The sequence below is a fragment of the Quercus suber genome, unplaced genomic scaffold (genome assembly GCF_002906115.3).
Source record: "Quercus suber isolate HL8 unplaced genomic scaffold, Cork oak 2.0 scaffold_374, whole genome shotgun sequence".
NCBI classification, from domain to species: Eukaryota; Viridiplantae; Streptophyta; class Magnoliopsida; order Fagales; family Fagaceae; genus Quercus; species Quercus suber.
Genome location: NW_027069826.1, coordinates 5581 through 22728, shown reverse-complemented (window position 1 = coordinate 22728; position 17148 = coordinate 5581). Strand labels below are relative to the sequence as shown.

Here is a 17148-nt window from a genome sequence, read left to right as displayed (position 1 = left end):
GAATTTAGGTGAGTTAAACAAAGCGTCCAAGCCTTATTAATTGAACCATCCCTCGTTGGCAACATCAATGAGTTGTACACTTGAGAATAGCAAAAATGAAACGATTAATCCCACATTCAATGAATTGAAAATTTTTATTTTTAGCTTTTGGTTTTCATTGATTAAAAAATTACTTTTATTAATTGGCTAATTTTTAGGGTTTAATTAATAAAGAGGTATCTAGACTAAAATTTGATTACACTTTTTATTGATTGGTTCATTTTTTTTGGTTTAATCAATAATAATACATTCACAAATAAAGAGATATTTCTATTGACTAAAATTTTGGCATCTTATTTCACTTGGGGGACTCAGGCGGTTGCTTAGCTTGACTAGTGCCTAGAGCCAGCCCTGACTGGAACCCACGAACCAATCTTGTGCTAGATGTCCACTCTGGTGACAAATTTTCCAAATAGGTCTTAAGCCATCTTGCTTACTTTTTCCAAAATTAGTTTGAGTTTGAGAGATGTTCATTGACTAGAAATTTGGATTGTAGCTAAAAATGTTTCTACTTTTCCCCTTCTGATTTGAATTTCGACTACATCCTCGCCTATATGTTTAATTTCCATTTGATGGAGAATGAGATGGATGAGTTTCAAATATGTCTTTCGCGGATACCACCATTGCCATCATGTTCTTTATCTTTGCAGCTCTCAAAATCTTTAAGAGATTGTTGTTCTTCTGCATGTAAAAGAACTTGAAGTTCTTCATATCATATATATGTAATTTTCTCGTTCTTAGTCCTCAAGAACAAAATCACATACTCTCTAGGCCATCCTGTGAGAATGTTATGGAGCGGTTGCATGCTCTGTCCAAATGTACCTCAGGGTTCCAATGGACCCCCTGATTTGCAATATATAGATAAGGTATTTTTTTCTAATTTTTTTTTTGAGAAAATTTCAACTTCCATTCCTGATAAGTTTTTGGTGTAGGTGGAAATTGAATCACAGATCTCTTATTCAACTATCAAAAACTTTACCAATTAAGCTAACTAAAACAAACTATTTTTTTTTTCTAATTTAATTTACCTTTAAATATATTTTTACAAGTTTTTTGCACATCTGGTTAAATCTTGCAAACTTTGTTCATAGGTTAGACTGGCTGAAAATCAAAGAATAACATAGATAAGCCTGTCTCAGAGCCAAAATAACAACACCAATCACAGATCATAGACCACTCTTTCTCTCATGAATCTCATTTCATTTCTCTTCTCCACTATATCTCTGAATTTAAGAGTAAATGTCATGACCCAAACCTGTACTTTAGGATTTAGAGCATGACCGGCATGTTAATATCAAGTTTACCTTAATACTAACACGAACCAACCTAAACTGAAGGGGCTTATCAAGAATTGTTTCTTGAATTCCTGTTTATTTTCGTGCATTATAGCCACAATATACAAAAATGATGAAAACCTTGAAATTTCATTTCCTTTAAACTTGGAAGATTACTAGCTAGTTGAAACTTTAGGGTATTCATGTAAATATAAACGTTTAGCAAAACTCTTATTACAAACCTAACCCTAAAGACATACAACTGGGGTTCAAAACAAACTACGGTTCTAAATTACATTTGTGCTCTAGAATCAAGTACATCTTGATTCCTCCTATACATCAAAAAAGCTAAACTACTATACAACAAAAACTCTACATTCTAACAAACGAGAATCACGAAATCCTTGCCACCTCTAACACTCTCGCTGCTTCTAGGAAAGAACCTGTGCACTCAAATATAATAGGGTGAGCTGCGAAGCCTAGTAAGGTTTTAAGCTCCATGAGCTTTTAATAAGAATGCATGTAAATTAAATATTTTATAGATATGCCAGCTTTGATAAAGTAGCCTTCTTACTGTTCATGTTGTTCTTAAAATAGCTTATGAACTTTCAGATAAAAATACTTCATTTTCCTTTCATATAATAATAAAAGGACTTAATAATGAACTTAAACATAATTCAGTAATCTTATCTTTGAATAGACTGTAAATACTTTATCATAACTTCTCATCAAACTTATAACACATTCAACATACCTTTCTTATCATCATACTTTTCTTATAATTTCCAAAATAATAGTTCATTTGTAATACATATTAGTTAATTCAATTGTAAGCATGTCACAACTTTAGGTGGCTGCCAACATTGAGTGCCAGGCATCCAACATTCCCCACAATGCTAGGTAATTCCGGAATTATATTATAATACATATTTTCAACCATGGGGGTAGGTTGACATCCTCCACAAGTTGGCTAATACCAACATGGGCAGATACAGCAGAGCCAGTCCCACTTTTAATGGCCAATTAGAATCTCCATGGAAATACCAGTACTATAACTGTTAAGGATATATTTTATGTAGTTGGCTAATCTTTTGACAAAACGCACTTTACTTGTAATTGGGTAGATCTAGAATATGTTTAATACTTCAAGAAACATGTTGTTCAAGTCTAGTATTAAAGCCATAAAGATTGGACTAAGAAACAAGTGAAGAAAAGCTGTTCATTAAAGCTGGATAGATAGCTCGACACCTGCGGACAGATAACCCAACAGCTGCTCAACACCTCTCGACAGCTGGTTATCTATCGAGCTCTATGGTTTATTGTTATCACAATCTTGATACCTTCTAGACAGCTGGTGGATCGATCGAGAAAGCTTCTGTCCTCTCGACACCTTTTCGACAGAAGCTATCTATCGAGGTTTAATGAGGCTCGACAGATACTATCTATCGAGGTTACGGGAATTCAGATTTTCAAATTTGATTTTTGGGTCAGGCTTTTGTATTTGTGTAGGGTTTCTTTTCTCACAACCCTAGACCTATATAAGGCTTATTTTAGAGGCCATCACATAAGAGAATGCAAGGAGAACATAAGCAAAAGGTAACTGATGCCTTATTCTCTCTGAAATAAGCTACTGCGTCTTTGCGCCTTAGAGTTTTATAACCAAGTGCTTCTTGATTTTCATTGTTGATGAAGTGAAGAACTTTGCAGCCAACAATCTTCTTCTAGTTGGTGTTTGAAGTCGCGTATTGGGATCCGCGCAATTGGTTAGTCACGTACTGGGATTCGTGCATCATCAAAGGGTGGCGTTCATATATTGAAGAGTTCAGAAGTTTTGAAGTAGTAGAAGGTTTTTGCTGTGAGTTCATCTACAGGGATTGTAGAGTCTAGGGACAAAAGTTTTGTACTAGATCTGAAACTTCTTTTTACTATAGTGGATTGCTTTTCGGGAAGGTTTTCACCCAGGTTTTTTACTGTGAAACTAGTTTGTTTCATTGGTTTTCCTGGGTCATCATATCTTGTCTTACTTATTTTTCTGCTGCATGATTTTGACATGATATTGATGTTTGTTTGTTTTAACAAGTTTTATTCATAACAAATCTAATTAACAACTTGGATTTAAAACTTGTTAATTCTATCAACCGGGGTCTAAATTTCTCAACAATAACCCCTACTGGCTAAGTTCAGATCATAACAATAGAATAACTGAAAACTATATTTTTCTAATAACTTTGCTTTTACATAAATGTTTCACAACAGTAGTGTATCCATTTCATTCTTAAATATTATGTTCGTGATATTAATAATAGCATCAATATGCTAAAATTATTATGTATATAAGATTGAACAACTTACGAACACATATTTTACTTAAATCATGCATATATGTAATATCTCTAATTAAAAGCTTTAATGCATGATACTTTTCGAAATAATCTTTATACTTATCAAAAGCACACGTCACAAATCCCTTACCTGAAAATAGAAGACGTGAGAGATTGTACAAAAGGAGCTCAAGTGTACGTGTTATCATTCTCACCACCTAAATGAAAAACCAAAACTTATTAATGACCAACTCTTCCTAATATATAAACTTATACCTCAATCACAGCCTAACTCTCAAACTCAAGAAAATCCTTACTTCCTATCACACAAATTTTCCCAAAGCACATGATACAATCATCATTCACATTACATACCCAAACCATAGAGAAACCAAAACATAAAATTTATATATGATTCAAACATACCAAAGGATAAGTGTATTAAATTATAGCTCAAAACATTTACCTTAACTTCCAAATTAGATCCACAAAGTCAGAGTTATCCTGCACTGTTTACGACTCATTTCAGCAGCAAAAGCCTCATTTGTAAAATACGAATGGGTTGTCCACACACATCCAAATGTCATGAAATTTTACAGGACTACTCCCCTATATGTTCAGTATATACCAAACTTTTGTAGTCAAAGCATAAAACCATGATTTATTAAAAATCATACAAGACAATGTGTTCAAATCTGTCCTGACAGAAATTCATGCAACTTAGAAATTAAACCATTATTTTTATATCAATCCACATGCTGTGAGACCACTTCCAATACAACCATGTGTGTCTTATAATTCATAAAAACTACTCCTAGAATCCTAATTCATAGAAAATGATTTATTACAAAATTTGCTTGTGGTGAACATCAAATCTATCATAGTAACAACTTCAGTTCATGTTCTTACAAAAATCATTAACAAATAGCAATTGGCCTTCATTTCATTTGGGTATTTTTATACCTATACCATATATATTAAAATACCCTAATAAGCATCCAATAGACCACAATATCATCAATCTTTCAAGTAACTAAAACAGAATCACAAATTCAGCTTCCAAAATCAAAGTAGAGAACAAAGAGTGAAAATAAATAAACAATTATACTATCCAAATACACAAAATTAGATGAAGTTTTAATTACTTACCCACAAACTTTGAAGCTAAAACTTTAGTGCTAAGTTCTAAATTTCTTCTTAGAGAAACTAGAATTTTCGATGAGAGAGTGAGAGAGAGGTATGGCCGTGTAAGAGCAAAGAGAGAAGAAAACAAAGGAGCAAAAAAAAGATGAACTAAGGAGCTATTCTGGAGCAGCAAAGAAGATAAGAGAGTGGACCTTTTGGGGTGTTGACCATGGGTTTGAGAGAAAGACTCAAGAGAGCTTCCTAGCTCTTTCCTTAAGAGAAAAGAGGGCAAAGTGTGGTGAATTTTCTGATTTGTGTGGACCCGTAGAAAATAGAGGGGGAGATAGCTTTTTGGGTGTTCTAGTGTCCTGAGAAAAGTCAAGGAAGAAATAAGGTGGCTCTTCATGATTGCATGGCTGGCTAAGTCTTGGTCTTTTGGTTTGTCAACATGCATGATGCTCTAGCATTACTTGTGTTGACTTCTTATTGGTTGCATGTGGGTGGAATTTCCACTATAACATCTCATGCATCATATGCCTAATTAAAACACCAACTATGCATCATACTAAGTATATATTTTTAATACAACTAGCCATTTCAATTATTTATAATCTTTACAATTCTTATTCAATAACATTATAAAATAATATGTGTAGGGATTGGGTTTGAGCACTTATACTATTGAGTGAGTGGACTCGAGCTCAGCTAATCCAATATAATGAATTTGTAGAAAGCGTATTCAAGAACTAGGCCCTAGTGAGGGATACGATTGCTATGCATGGCTGGATATGGATTAAATAGCATGAACGTGGATTCAGGTGTGCAATGATGTTCCTCAGCCCTCCTGGAGCTTGAGGTTCCTATTATTTCTTCGGTGATTAGTTACAAAAGTTTTTCTGTTGTTACAGGTTGTTGCAGTGTTCTATTCTTTTAACTTTCTCCTTCTTTTTCCGTCCCTCCTTCAAGAGAGCTTTCTTACATTATATACCCCATTTCAGTTGATCTTAGCCTTACATCTATTGCTCAAGCAGGTCATTACTTGAGTGCTTGTCCTATCAGCCGCCTTCCCGTTCTCTTTGTGGGCTGCAACAACCAAGGCTGTGTTGTTTAGGGGTCATTTCCTCATTAATGCGGCCAGAATGTTATTTGTGGGCATTTAATATGGAGGTGACAGTTCATCATGGACATGCTCCTCCACCATACTTCCACAGCTGACACGTTGTACTTGTTCCTTCTCTTTAGATGCTTGGGAAGGCTGCTTTTGGTGGCCTGTTACTTCCTCTTCCCATGGTCTCGATTGGCCGAGGACAGGGTCGTCCTCGGTAAGGTTCTTGGGCAATTTGGACTTTTATAGTTCTTCCTTGGGCGTTTATCCCTCCTCAATATGGGCCTAGGGCATGGTACGAAGTGGGCCGGGGTTACCAGATTCTCTGACCCCACAATAGCCCCTTAAAATCCTACTGTCCGGGTCCTCGTGCGGAAAGGAGGATTTTGACATCTTCGGGCCGTCGCGATGGCTTGTCACGTCTTATCCTCCATCAGTGCTAGAGTCTTTTCACCTGTCCAACGCACGTTCCTGGCACCTTGGTATACGGAGCGTGCCTTCATTAAATTTTAGCGGCTCTGTGCTCCCCACGTTCAACGGCGTGATGCCAATCCAACAGCTGGGCTTTTCTCTGTTTTATGAGCAGGGAAACTCGCACGGTTATCTTTAATTAGGGGTATAAATACCCGTTTGATCCGATTGGCCTCCTTACTTTTGCACTCAAGAGTTCTTGCGCACGTACATTGAATTCGGTCAAATCTCTAACTGCACTTACGCCTTTTTCAGCATAAAAAGCCTGTCCGAGGAGTTTTTCCTCATTTCTGTAAGTCTTCTTCTCTCTCTCTAGCTCAAATTTCCTCTATAAGTCCTTTCTGGTGTCTTCCAGCCGTTGTTAAGGATGGGTAGATTTAAGAAGTTAGTTGAGTCTGAAGAGGCGATGGAGAAATTCATCGCCGATTATAGGATACCTAGTAACGTGGGCTTGAGGTGCTGTACGGAAGGGAAATGGAACATTCGGAGGGAGGAGGGTGAGGTCGTGATTCCCATAATCGCCTTCCTTGAAGGCGGTATGAGAATCCCCATGGGCCCAGTAACGAGGGGTTACCTTAGGTACTTCAGGTTGGCCCTCACACAGTGCGCCACCAACGTGTTCAGAATCCTGGGTTGTGTGGATGCCTAGAATGAGAAGATGGGGTCGAGGCTAACCCATCACGATGTAAATTGGTGCTACAACCTCCAAAAACTAAAGGGCAAGTCTTATTGTACGAAGACGAGGGACGATAAGGTTCGGCTTATCCAGTGCCTTCCTAAGTCCCGCAAGGGGTTGAACAAAGACTTTCTCATCGTGTCCGGGGAGTGGCACAATGGCCTTTATTGTTCGACAGAGGAGGGGACACTAGGTGGGGTACTTTAAGTAGGAGAGGGTCTAGTCTTACAGGTTGTAGGCCTGCTTTGTTAGGTTGCTGATAGGAACATGTTTTCTTTTCTGCAGATCCACACGCCTTTGAGTGTCATTTTAACCTGGTCAACAAGGAGGACTTGGAAAGGGTCCTCAGGGCGGAGATCTTTGTGAACGAGGCCGACAACCAAGTTAGAGCCGCCCACAAGATCCTTAGGTACGAGCTGCTCCAGAAGTCGTTCTCGGCTCTGAAGCACGTGATTCAAGCCAAAGATCCTCGACTTCGTAGCATAACTGTAACGGAGCAGGGGTTTTTGTTTCCTGAAGGGTCTCTTACTTCGGAAGGTATTCCGTTGGCAGGTCCTTCTACCTTCGCCCAAGCTGCGGAGGCCGAGGAAGAAGAGCTAGGAGAGGAGGAAGAAGTTGTTGATTTGGGTCCATCCGAGGACGAATTCAGTGCTTTTGAACAAGTCCACCTGGCCAAGGATCCCTCTGGTGACTTGGGCGATCCCGATCTGACCGAGGCGGACCTCCTCTCTGCAAGGACTTCTCCCCAGGCCGAGAGGGGCTTTAAGAGGTAACCCCAGACCAGCCTATTTGACTTGCTTGAGGGTCAGCCAGGGAGGGACGAGCTGGGAATGTTCCAATCCAAGCTCTCTCCTTCACTACCCAAGTCTCAACCTATTCAGACCAGGTTGTCCTTTTCCCAGTCCAAGCTTCCACCTCTTCCACCTCAGCCGAGTTTGCCATCAAGGCCTGAGCCTACCGAACCCTAGCATAAGAAGGGCCCCAAGGGCAAAAGGCCCATGGGAGCTGACAAGGCTTGTTCTTCCCAAGAGGAGGATGAGGCTCGGCGACCTCTTAAGCAGCAAAAAACTGGGCACCAGGGCCAATGAAGATAGGTGGCTATGCAGTTCGAGGCCCAGGCTTGGCTCCCTGCTCCAATGTTCCATAGAGAGTCTTTGATGGATAATGCCTCCCTCAGGGACTTCAGAGGGGGTGAAGGCACATACGTAGCCGATGCGCTGGAGTGGTCCCTGCTACTCCCTGCCGATATGGCCCAATTGGAGGGCCTGAGGAGGCAAGAGGTCATCCTCAGCCTAAAAAGGTACTTAGGTATGGTAAGACATCCGACGCTTAGGACTTCATTGATTCTTACTCTTACGTTCCTAACTTATCATCTGTTTGTTTTCGATTTGCAAGCTGTCCAGGCCACTTACAGGCTAGAAGAGGAGGCCAATAACTAGAGCAAGGCCATGGACCAGGAACGCGATAAGCGCCTGAAAGCCATGCGGACCCTTAAGAACTCCGAGTCTGATCTCAAGAAGGCAAGGAAGGATCTAAAGGAGGTGACGAAGGCCAGAGATAGTGCGGTGTCAGGCCTAGCTGGAGCTCAAAAGCAGGTCGCCAATCAGACGAGACATTTTCTAGACACTGAGGGCCAGCTGTAGATTGCCAAGGAGCACATCATTGACTTAAAGCAGAAGTTGGTCGAGGCAGTAGGAGCCAAGACCGTCGCGAAGTTCGCCAGGGATGAGGCTTTGAGGGCCAAAGCGACGGCTGAGCTCGCGAGGACAGAGGCTAAAAGCTCTAAAGATCAAGCAGAGGAGGAGGCCTTTGCTGAGGGAATGGCTAGGACTGAGGCTGCCCTCAAGGCTCAGGTCCCTAAGGTATGCAGGCGCTACTGCTCCCAAACTTGGAATGAGTCCCTCAACCAAGCTGGGGTCGAGGCCTCGTCTGAGCTTAGGAGGGCCGAGAGAGTGTACTACCCTCCTGCTATTCAAGAGGCCGTCTCTGCCACCTCTAAAGTCGACACTACCCCCCGAAGCGGCAGGCGGGGACCAGGATGATGCTGCCAAGGATCCCACATCTATTGGTAGGCCTGCCGAGGAGGCTGAGCATCAAGGGGTGCCAAAGGAAGGAGAAACCAGTAACCTGGAAGCACCCCCGGATGTGGTGAAGCCCCCTGTCGGTCCTCAAGTCCCTCTTGCTGACTCCCAGGCTTCTCTTGCCCAGGGGGACCTTCCCAAAGTTTCCCTTCCAGCCAAGGAGACAGCTCTCGTGATGGTGCCTCTATAAGCTGTTCCCCTAGGTCAGAGCACCAAGGACCCTGAGGATACCTCTGGACAGCCTCCCAAGGGGGAGTGAAGTTCAAATTGAAGAAATAGGCTGCCTTGGCTAGATTCTATCTCATGTTTCGTTCTTTTGTTTTTGTCGTTTTTGTTCTTTCCCCCTTTTTTTAAAGTACTATAATGCTACACTCAAGTTGAATGCATGAATCCTCTTTTCTTTTTCTTTTTTTACTTGGTGTTTATTGTCATTGTAATGAGTTTTGCTACTTATATAACCTGGGTTTTAATTATTAGCTTCACAATCTCAGAGGCTTAGCATGTTTTTCATTCTAGTTGAACCACCTTAACACTACGACCTATTTTTCCCGGATTGAATACTGAGGGAACAACTTCACAATATTGGCTCTACATCTCATGGATTGGTTACTGTAAACAATAAAAAATGCTTAAGAAAGTCGTTAGTTGCTGATTATTCTAAGGGGCTAGGTTCAATGTGCCTCAGAATGCTTTAAGTGATGCTCATGGGCTTGTGTTTGTTTACTCCTTTGCTGAACGTAGCCAGTCTCTCCAGGGATCTGAGTTTGAGGGCCGTGCAAGACCCTAGTGCTGTCGAACCCTTAGGTTCTTCCCTGAGTAGCTAGTTTTCCTATAGGTTTGAGTCCGAGGACCATACAAAACTTTGGTTCTGTCTAACACTTAGATTCTCCTATAAGTAACTAGTTTCCCCATAGATTTGAGTCTGAGGACCATGCAAGACCTTGGTTCAGTCTAGTACTCAGGTTCTTCTTGAAGTGGTTAGTTTCCCTATAGGCTTGAGTCCGTGGACCATGCAAGACCTTGGTTCAGTCTAGTACTTAGGTGGCCGCCAAGATACAGGATACATAATCATAATAGACATAAAATTCGAATAAAAAAGGGATGCTTTCATTAATAATAATACATTCTCAGGTTATTTACATTCCACGGGCGAGGTACAGGTTTTTCATCTAGGTCTTCTAAGTAGTATGCGCCTATCCCCGCTATTGAGGTAATTCGATATGGTCCCTCCCAGTTGGGCCCCAGCTTTCCCCAGGAAGGATTCTTGGTAGCCCCCACAACTTTTCTCAACACCAGGTCCCCCGGTGTTAGTGGTCTTAGCTTCACATTGGCATCATATCCCTGCTTGAGCTTCTGGTGGTAATAGGCCAGCTGGATCATTGCTTCTTTCTTTCATTCATCAACCAGATCTAGGCTCTTCCTCAGTAGTTCATCATTACTACCTGGAATGAAAGAGCTCGTCCTTTGCGTTGGGAAGTTTATCTCTAGAGGAATAACAGCCTCGGCCCCGTAAGTCATGGCAAAAGGTGTCTCCCCCGTTGACCGCCGTGGTGTAGTCTGGTATGTTTAAAGACTGTGGGGCAGTTCTTCTACCTATCTTCCCTTGGCGTTATCTAGTCTCTTCTTAAGCCCGTTCACGATAACTTTGTTGACAGTCTCGACCTGCCCATTTCCTTGAGGATAAGTTGGAGTTGAGTACCTATTTGTGATCCCAAGTTCTCAACAGTATCTTTTGAAGGCCTTGTTGTCAAATTGGAGTCTGTTATCCGAAATGAGGTATAAGGGACCCCGAATCGCGTGACAATGTTTCTCTAAAGGAATTTCCTAGCATCCACATCCCTGATGTTGGCCAATGGCTCGGCTTCGACCTATTTGGTGAAGTAATCTGTGACAACCAACAGATATCTCTTATTCCCTGGTGCTTTGGGGAAAGGGCCTACAATATCCAAGCCCCACTGGGCAAACGGCCATGGGCTAGACAAAGGGTTGAGGACCCCTCCAGGTTGATGGATATTTGGGGTAAACCTTTGGCATTAGTCACACTTCTTAACATACTCTAGGGTCTCCTTCTGCATCCCCGGCCACTAATATCCTTGTGTGACGGCTCGGAGAGACAAGGATCTTCCTCTTGTGTGGCTCTCACAGATCCCCTCGAGCAGCATTTCGAGCAGTAACTCTGATGCCTCGGGGTGGATACACAGTAGGTATGGTCCTGAGTAGGAGCATCTATACAATTTGTGGTCCTCGAACAACCAGAACCGGGAAGCATTCCTTCGTATTTTTTCAGCCTCTGACTTCTCCTCGGGCAGGACATCATCTTTAAGGAATCTCACTATGGGGTCCATCCAGCTGGGACCCACCCTAACTTGATGGATGTGGATCGTGCCCTTTGCCACCTCATTCGTTCTTTCCAGATGCTCCACTAGTATGATCCGAGGCAAATCCCCTGCCGAGAAGGTGGCAAATGTGGCCAATGAGTCGGCATGGGTATTTCCATTCCTGAAGACATGAGACAAATTGAAAAGATCGAATTATGACCGCAAGCGCCTGACCTGGCTTAGGTACTCTTGCATCCTCGAATCTCTGGCTTCCAGTTCTCCCTTTACCTGGCCTACCACCAATCTTGAATCCGAGAACATCTCTACCAATTTTCCTCCCATCTTCTGCACCATGACCATCCCTTGTAACAATGCTTCATATTCAACTTCATTGTTTGTGGCCAAGAACCCGAGCCTCAAGGATTTTTCTATGACAGACTCCTCAGGGGATATTAAGACTAGCCCCACTCCAGACCCCCTCTAATTTGCCGTGCCATCAATATATACCTTCCAACATGGTGGCCCCGAGATGGAGACTACCCCAACTGATTTTTCATCCATGCTTCTCTTTTTGGCTTCCATCTCTACTGGTGGTTCAGCGAATTCGACCACCAAATCAACTGGGACCTGGCCTTTTATGGAGGTCCGAGGCATGTATTTGATGTCAAAAGCCCCCAGACTTGTGTTCCACTTGGCGATCTTTCCTGTGTAATCAGCAGTTCGAAGCACGAACTTCAAGGGTAGCTGGGTTAGGACAACCACTATGTGAGCCTGGAAATAATGGGGGAGCTTTTGTGTGGTGTGGACCACAGCTAATATGGCTTTCTCTAAGGGTAGATATTTGACCTCAGCTTCATGTAATGACTTGCTAATGTAATAGACTGGTTTTTGAACGTCGTTGTCGTCTCGAATCAGTACTAGGCTCACAACGTGAAGTGCCACAGCAATGTATGAGTATAAGACCTCGTCGGCCTCAGGATTGGACATGATAGGTGGCTAGGATAGGTACTCCTTGAGTTGTTAGAAGGCCGCAACACAATCCTTGGACCATTCGAATCCCTTCCACTTGTTGATCAGGAGATAGAAGGGCCTGCACCTGTCAGCCGACCTGGAAATGAATCGATTCAGGGCTGCGATCATTCCAGTAAGCTTTTAGACCTCCTTGGGGTTCTGCGGAGTCTTTAGATTATGAATGGCCTTGATTTGGTTAGGATCAACCTCGATTCCTCTGTGGCTAATAATGTACCCTAAAAACTTGCCAGATCCCACGCCAAACGAGCATTTGGAAGCATTTAGGCACAGCTTGTGCTTCTTCAAGGCATCAAAGGTGCAGCCGAGGTCTCCTAAATGTTTGGACACCGCTTTACTTTTTACCACCTTGTCATCAATATAGACTTCGATGCTCTTGCCCAGCATCGGCTCGAACATTCTCGTCATCATCCTTTGATAGGTGGACCCTACGTTCTTCAGACCAAACGGCATTACTTTGTAGTGGTAGTTCCCAATGGGTGTCACAAAGGCTGTCTTCTCCTGGTCCTCTAAGGCTAGTGGTATTTGATGATAGCCTTGAAAGGCATCTAGGAAGCTCATCCGAGGATGGCCCGTGGTTGCATCTACTAGCTGGTCTATCCGAGGCATAGGGAATGGGTCTTTTGGACATGCTCTATTCAGGTTTGAGAAGTCCACACAGACTCTCCACTTTCCGCTTTTCTTCTTGACCACCATAGTATTGGCCAACCATTCAGGGCAAAAAACCTTTTTGATAGCCCCTGCATGCTTAAGCTTATTCACCTCTTCTCTAATTGCGTCAGCGTGTTCTCTTGATAGGCGTCGGGGTGGCTGTTTCTTGGGAATTATGGATGGATTAATGTTGAGATAGTGACAGATGAAGGACGGATCAATCCCTGGGGCATCACAGGTATCTCATGCAAACACGTCAATATTACTTTTGAGGAACTCAATTAGCTCCTACTTCTCCTTGGGAGGCAGCCGAGCCTCGACTCGAAAGAACTTCTTCAGGTCATCACCAATTACCACTTTCTCTAGGTCTTCGCATTTTGCTTCCTCGGCAGCTGCATCAAGAGGCGCCGCAGGGATCTTTGATTACTATAAGCTCTCTTTGGCAGTGGTTGAGGGTCGTGCATGGAACCGATGTGATATGGCAGCTACCATGCATTGCCTTGCTGTGAATTGGCAACCACGAATTTTGAGAACTTGTTCCCCTGACGGGAATTTCACCTTCTTGTATAAGGAGGAGGCGACAGCCCCCAAGGTGTGGACCCAGGGCCTTCCTATGATGGCTGTGCAGGGGGAATAGGTGTCCACCACTATAAAGTTCACCTCCACCACCTCTGGGTTGGTTTGGATGGGCAGCCTGATCATGCCCTTTGGGATAACAAGCTTCCCATCGAAGCTCATCAAGGGAGAGCTATAAGGTGTTAAGTCCTCTGGTTTCAACCCTAGCCCCTTGTAGAGGTCCGGGTACATGACCTCAGCCGCACTGCCATCATCGACCATCACTCTCCTCACATCATAGTCCCTGATTCTGAGAGTGATCACCAGAGCATCATCATGGGGCTGGGTGGTCCCAATCTTGTCTTCCTCTAAAAAGCTCAAGGTTGGGTGAAAATTCCTTCTAGCCTTCTTCAGCTCTGGCTGGGACTCCTCAGCAGGCACCTGGGCCACAGAAAACACTCACGAAGGGCGCGTGCCTATTCTTCCTGGTGCGGCTAAGATTACATTGATCGTCCCTGCGGGTGCCCTTAGGGCGTTATCTATCCTCGACTCCTGATTGGTCTGGCCTGGGTAGTCACCGGGGTGATGTAGAAGGTGTTTCAGCTTTCCTTCTCGGACCAGCTGGTCTAGATAGCTCCGGAGATTCCTGCAGTTCTCTATGATATATCCGTGGTCCTTATGGTACTGGCAGTAAAGGTTCTTATTGCACTTCGTGGATTCCCCCACCATCTTATTCTGCCACCTAAAGTATGGCTCGCTCTCAATTTTTGCCAACACCATGTGTACTGGCTCTCAGAATACGGCATGAACTGCCTGTGTGTCAGCTGCTCCAGATTGCCCCGCGAAGTCCCTTCTCGGGCGGGTGTTGTTGTATCGGTCCGACTTGAAATCCCTCCTCTCTTGAGGGGTAGCCTTATCCTTTCCTCTGCCTTGCAGTTGGTCTTCCTCCACTTGTTTGTACTTGTCGATCCGATCCATCAGTTGGCGTATACTGATGGCAGGCTTGCCAGTCAGAGACTTCCTTAGGCCATGTCCAATCGGGAGACCATTTTTGAAGGTACTAATGGCCACATCGTTAAAATTGCCCTCCAGTTCATTGTACATCTCCCAATATCGGCCCGAGTAGGCCTTTAAAGTCTCTCCATCATGCATGGACATAGACAGTAGTGTGCTCAAGGGCCATGGGGCTACGCTATTCGTAACGAAGCGAGATCCAAAGGCCTGGGTCAGCTGTCTATACGAATCTGTGGAATTCGTCTTCAAGCCATTGAACCACCTCATCGCCACTAGACCTAAGCTGGAGGGGAAAACCTTGCACATCAATGCCTCGTTCTTAGAGTGGACAGCCATCATTTGGTTAAATTGGCTCACATGCTCCACGAGGTCCGTTTTGCTGTTGCAAATGGAGAAGGTTGGCTGCTGGAACCGCCGAGAAAGGGTAGCCCCCTCTTTGTGGCGCGTGAAAGGCGACTTGGATAGTTGGTCCAGTGCCCTGCTCATGGCATCGTATCCTAAGCCTTTAGGAGATGGGCTCTTACGTTTACGCTCCTGGTAGTGCTCTTCATCATGAGAGAAAGTCTTGCTTTGAGGAGTTCTCGACCTTTGCCTATAGTCATCGTCGCTTTCATCGTCAGAGGGCAGGTTGGGGCTAGGTCGAGGTCGCCTTCGTTGTGCATGGCGCAGCCTCCTCTTCAAGTCATCTATCTCTCGCTGCATGGCCTGCTCATCATTCTGCTCCTAGGTCATGCGGCTCCTATCCTTCTTTGGTTAGGTGGCTCGGTTGTTGTTTTGTCTCTGGGGCACATGACTGTCCCCATGCGAGTAGCTTCTACTGGTTTGAGTGGTGTGCACACTTCCCTCTCGAAACCTTCCATTCTCTTCATTTCGATCGCGCTTAGGGTTGGCGAAGTTACCTTGATGCTAGGATTTAACCGGTTCGGGCTGATGGGAGCTTGCTCGATGAGGACCTGATCCTACAATGCTTGGTCATTGCCCTTACTAACACACGAGTTCTCCCCACAGACGGCACCAATTGTAGGGATTGGGTTTGACCACTTCTACTGTTGAGTGAGTGGACTCAAGCCCAACTAGCCCAATACAATGAATTTGTAGAGAGCGGGTTCAAGAACTAGGCTCTAGTGTGGGATACGACTGCTATGCATGGCTGGATATGGATTGAATAGCATGAACATGGATTCAGGTGTGCAATGATGTTCCTCGGCCCTTCTGGAGCTTGAGGTTCTTATTATTTCTTTGGTGATTGGTTACAAAAGTTTTTCTGTTGTTACAGGCTGTTGCAGTGTTCTATACTTCTAACTTTCTCCACCTTTTTTCGTCCCTCCTTCAAGAGGGCTTCCTTACATTATATGCCCCATTTCAGTTGATCTTAGCCCTACATCTGTTGCTCAAGCAGGTCACTACTTGAGTACTTGTCCTATCAACCGCCTTCCCGTTCTCTCTGTAGGCTGCAGCAACCAAGGCTGAGCTGTTCAGGGGTCATTTCCTTATTAATGTGGCCAGAAAGTTAGTTGTGGGCATTTAATGTGGAGGTGACAGTTCATCGTGGACATGCTCCTCCACCATGCTTCCACGGCTGACACGTTGTACTTGTTCCTTCTCTTTAGATGCTCGGGAAGGCTGCTTTTGGTGGCCCGTTACTTCTTCTTCCTATGGTCTCGGTTAGCCGAAGACAGGGTCATCCTCGGCAAGGTTCCTAGGAAATTTGTACTTTCATACTTTGTCCTCGGGCGTTTATTCCTCGGCATGGGCCTTGGGTTTGGTACGAAGTGGGCCGGGGTTACGAAGTGGTCTAGGTCTAATTAGGAGGGCGATGGGGACAGTCATAGTAGGAATGACCGTCAAAGGCCAACCACTTCAGATGGACCAAACTTGGATCTTCTCCGAGAAATAAGAAAGGAGATGGGTGAGCTAAGGAGCGCCATTAAGGGGAAATTGGATCGAAGCTTGGATAGAATGGTTAGGACAATGGATTCACCTTTCACAGCGGCAGTCCTGGAATGCCTAATGCTGTAAAAAATTTGCCTACCTCAGCTTGAGTCGTTTGATGGGCTGAAGGATCCCTTGGACCACCTCAACACTTTCAAGATGACCTTAGGCCTTCAACAGCCTCCTGACGAAATATTGTGCCGTTCATTCCCCGCCATTCTTAAAGGAGTTGTAAGGGAGTGCTTTACGAAGTTACCAATATCGTCCATCGATAGCTTCAAGCAGTTGGGCAGTTCCTTCTTAGACTACTTCGTCGAGGGGACAATGCCTGAGGAGGCCAGCAGACCACTTATTTACCATCAAACAAGGAGAAAAGGAGACCCTGAGATCGTACTTGAAGCGTTTCACTTGAGAAACATTAGAGGTCATCAAAGTTGATGACAAGGTGCAACTGACAACTTTCAAAGCTGGATAGAAATCCAGAGAGTTCGTGGTCTCACTCGCGAAGAATCCCTCGAAGACAATGGTGGAGATGTTCTTGAAGGCACAAAAGTACA

General features: G+C 43.9%; 2 protein-coding genes and 1 long non-coding RNA gene across 3 annotated transcripts; all 3 read right to left on the bottom strand.

Moving 5' to 3' along the window:
* Window positions 1-1380: 1380 nt before the first annotated feature.
* Window positions 1381-5088, bottom strand: LOC112015099 (uncharacterized). Its single transcript, XR_002883152.2, has 3 exons — window positions 4784-5088; window positions 3786-3852; window positions 1381-1756 (listed from the first exon to the last, which is right to left on the bottom strand). It is a non-coding gene; the product is annotated as an uncharacterized LOC112015099 (long non-coding RNA).
* An 8428-nt stretch (window positions 5089-13516) lies between these two features.
* Window positions 13517-14425, bottom strand: LOC112015096 (uncharacterized). The gene is made up of 2 exons (XM_024047459.1): window positions 14150-14425; window positions 13517-14086 (listed from the first exon to the last, which is right to left on the bottom strand). The coding sequence occupies exons 1-2, from the start codon at window positions 14423-14425 to the stop codon at window positions 13517-13519; spliced, it is 846 nt and encodes a 281-aa protein (XP_023903227.1).
* Window positions 14426-14437: 12 nt separating this feature from the next.
* Window positions 14438-15361, bottom strand: LOC112015098 (uncharacterized). The gene has a single exon (XM_024047460.1). It carries the CDS (start codon window positions 15359-15361, stop codon window positions 14438-14440), a length of 924 nt encoding a protein of 307 aa, XP_023903228.1.
* Window positions 15362-17148: the final 1787 nt, after the last annotated feature.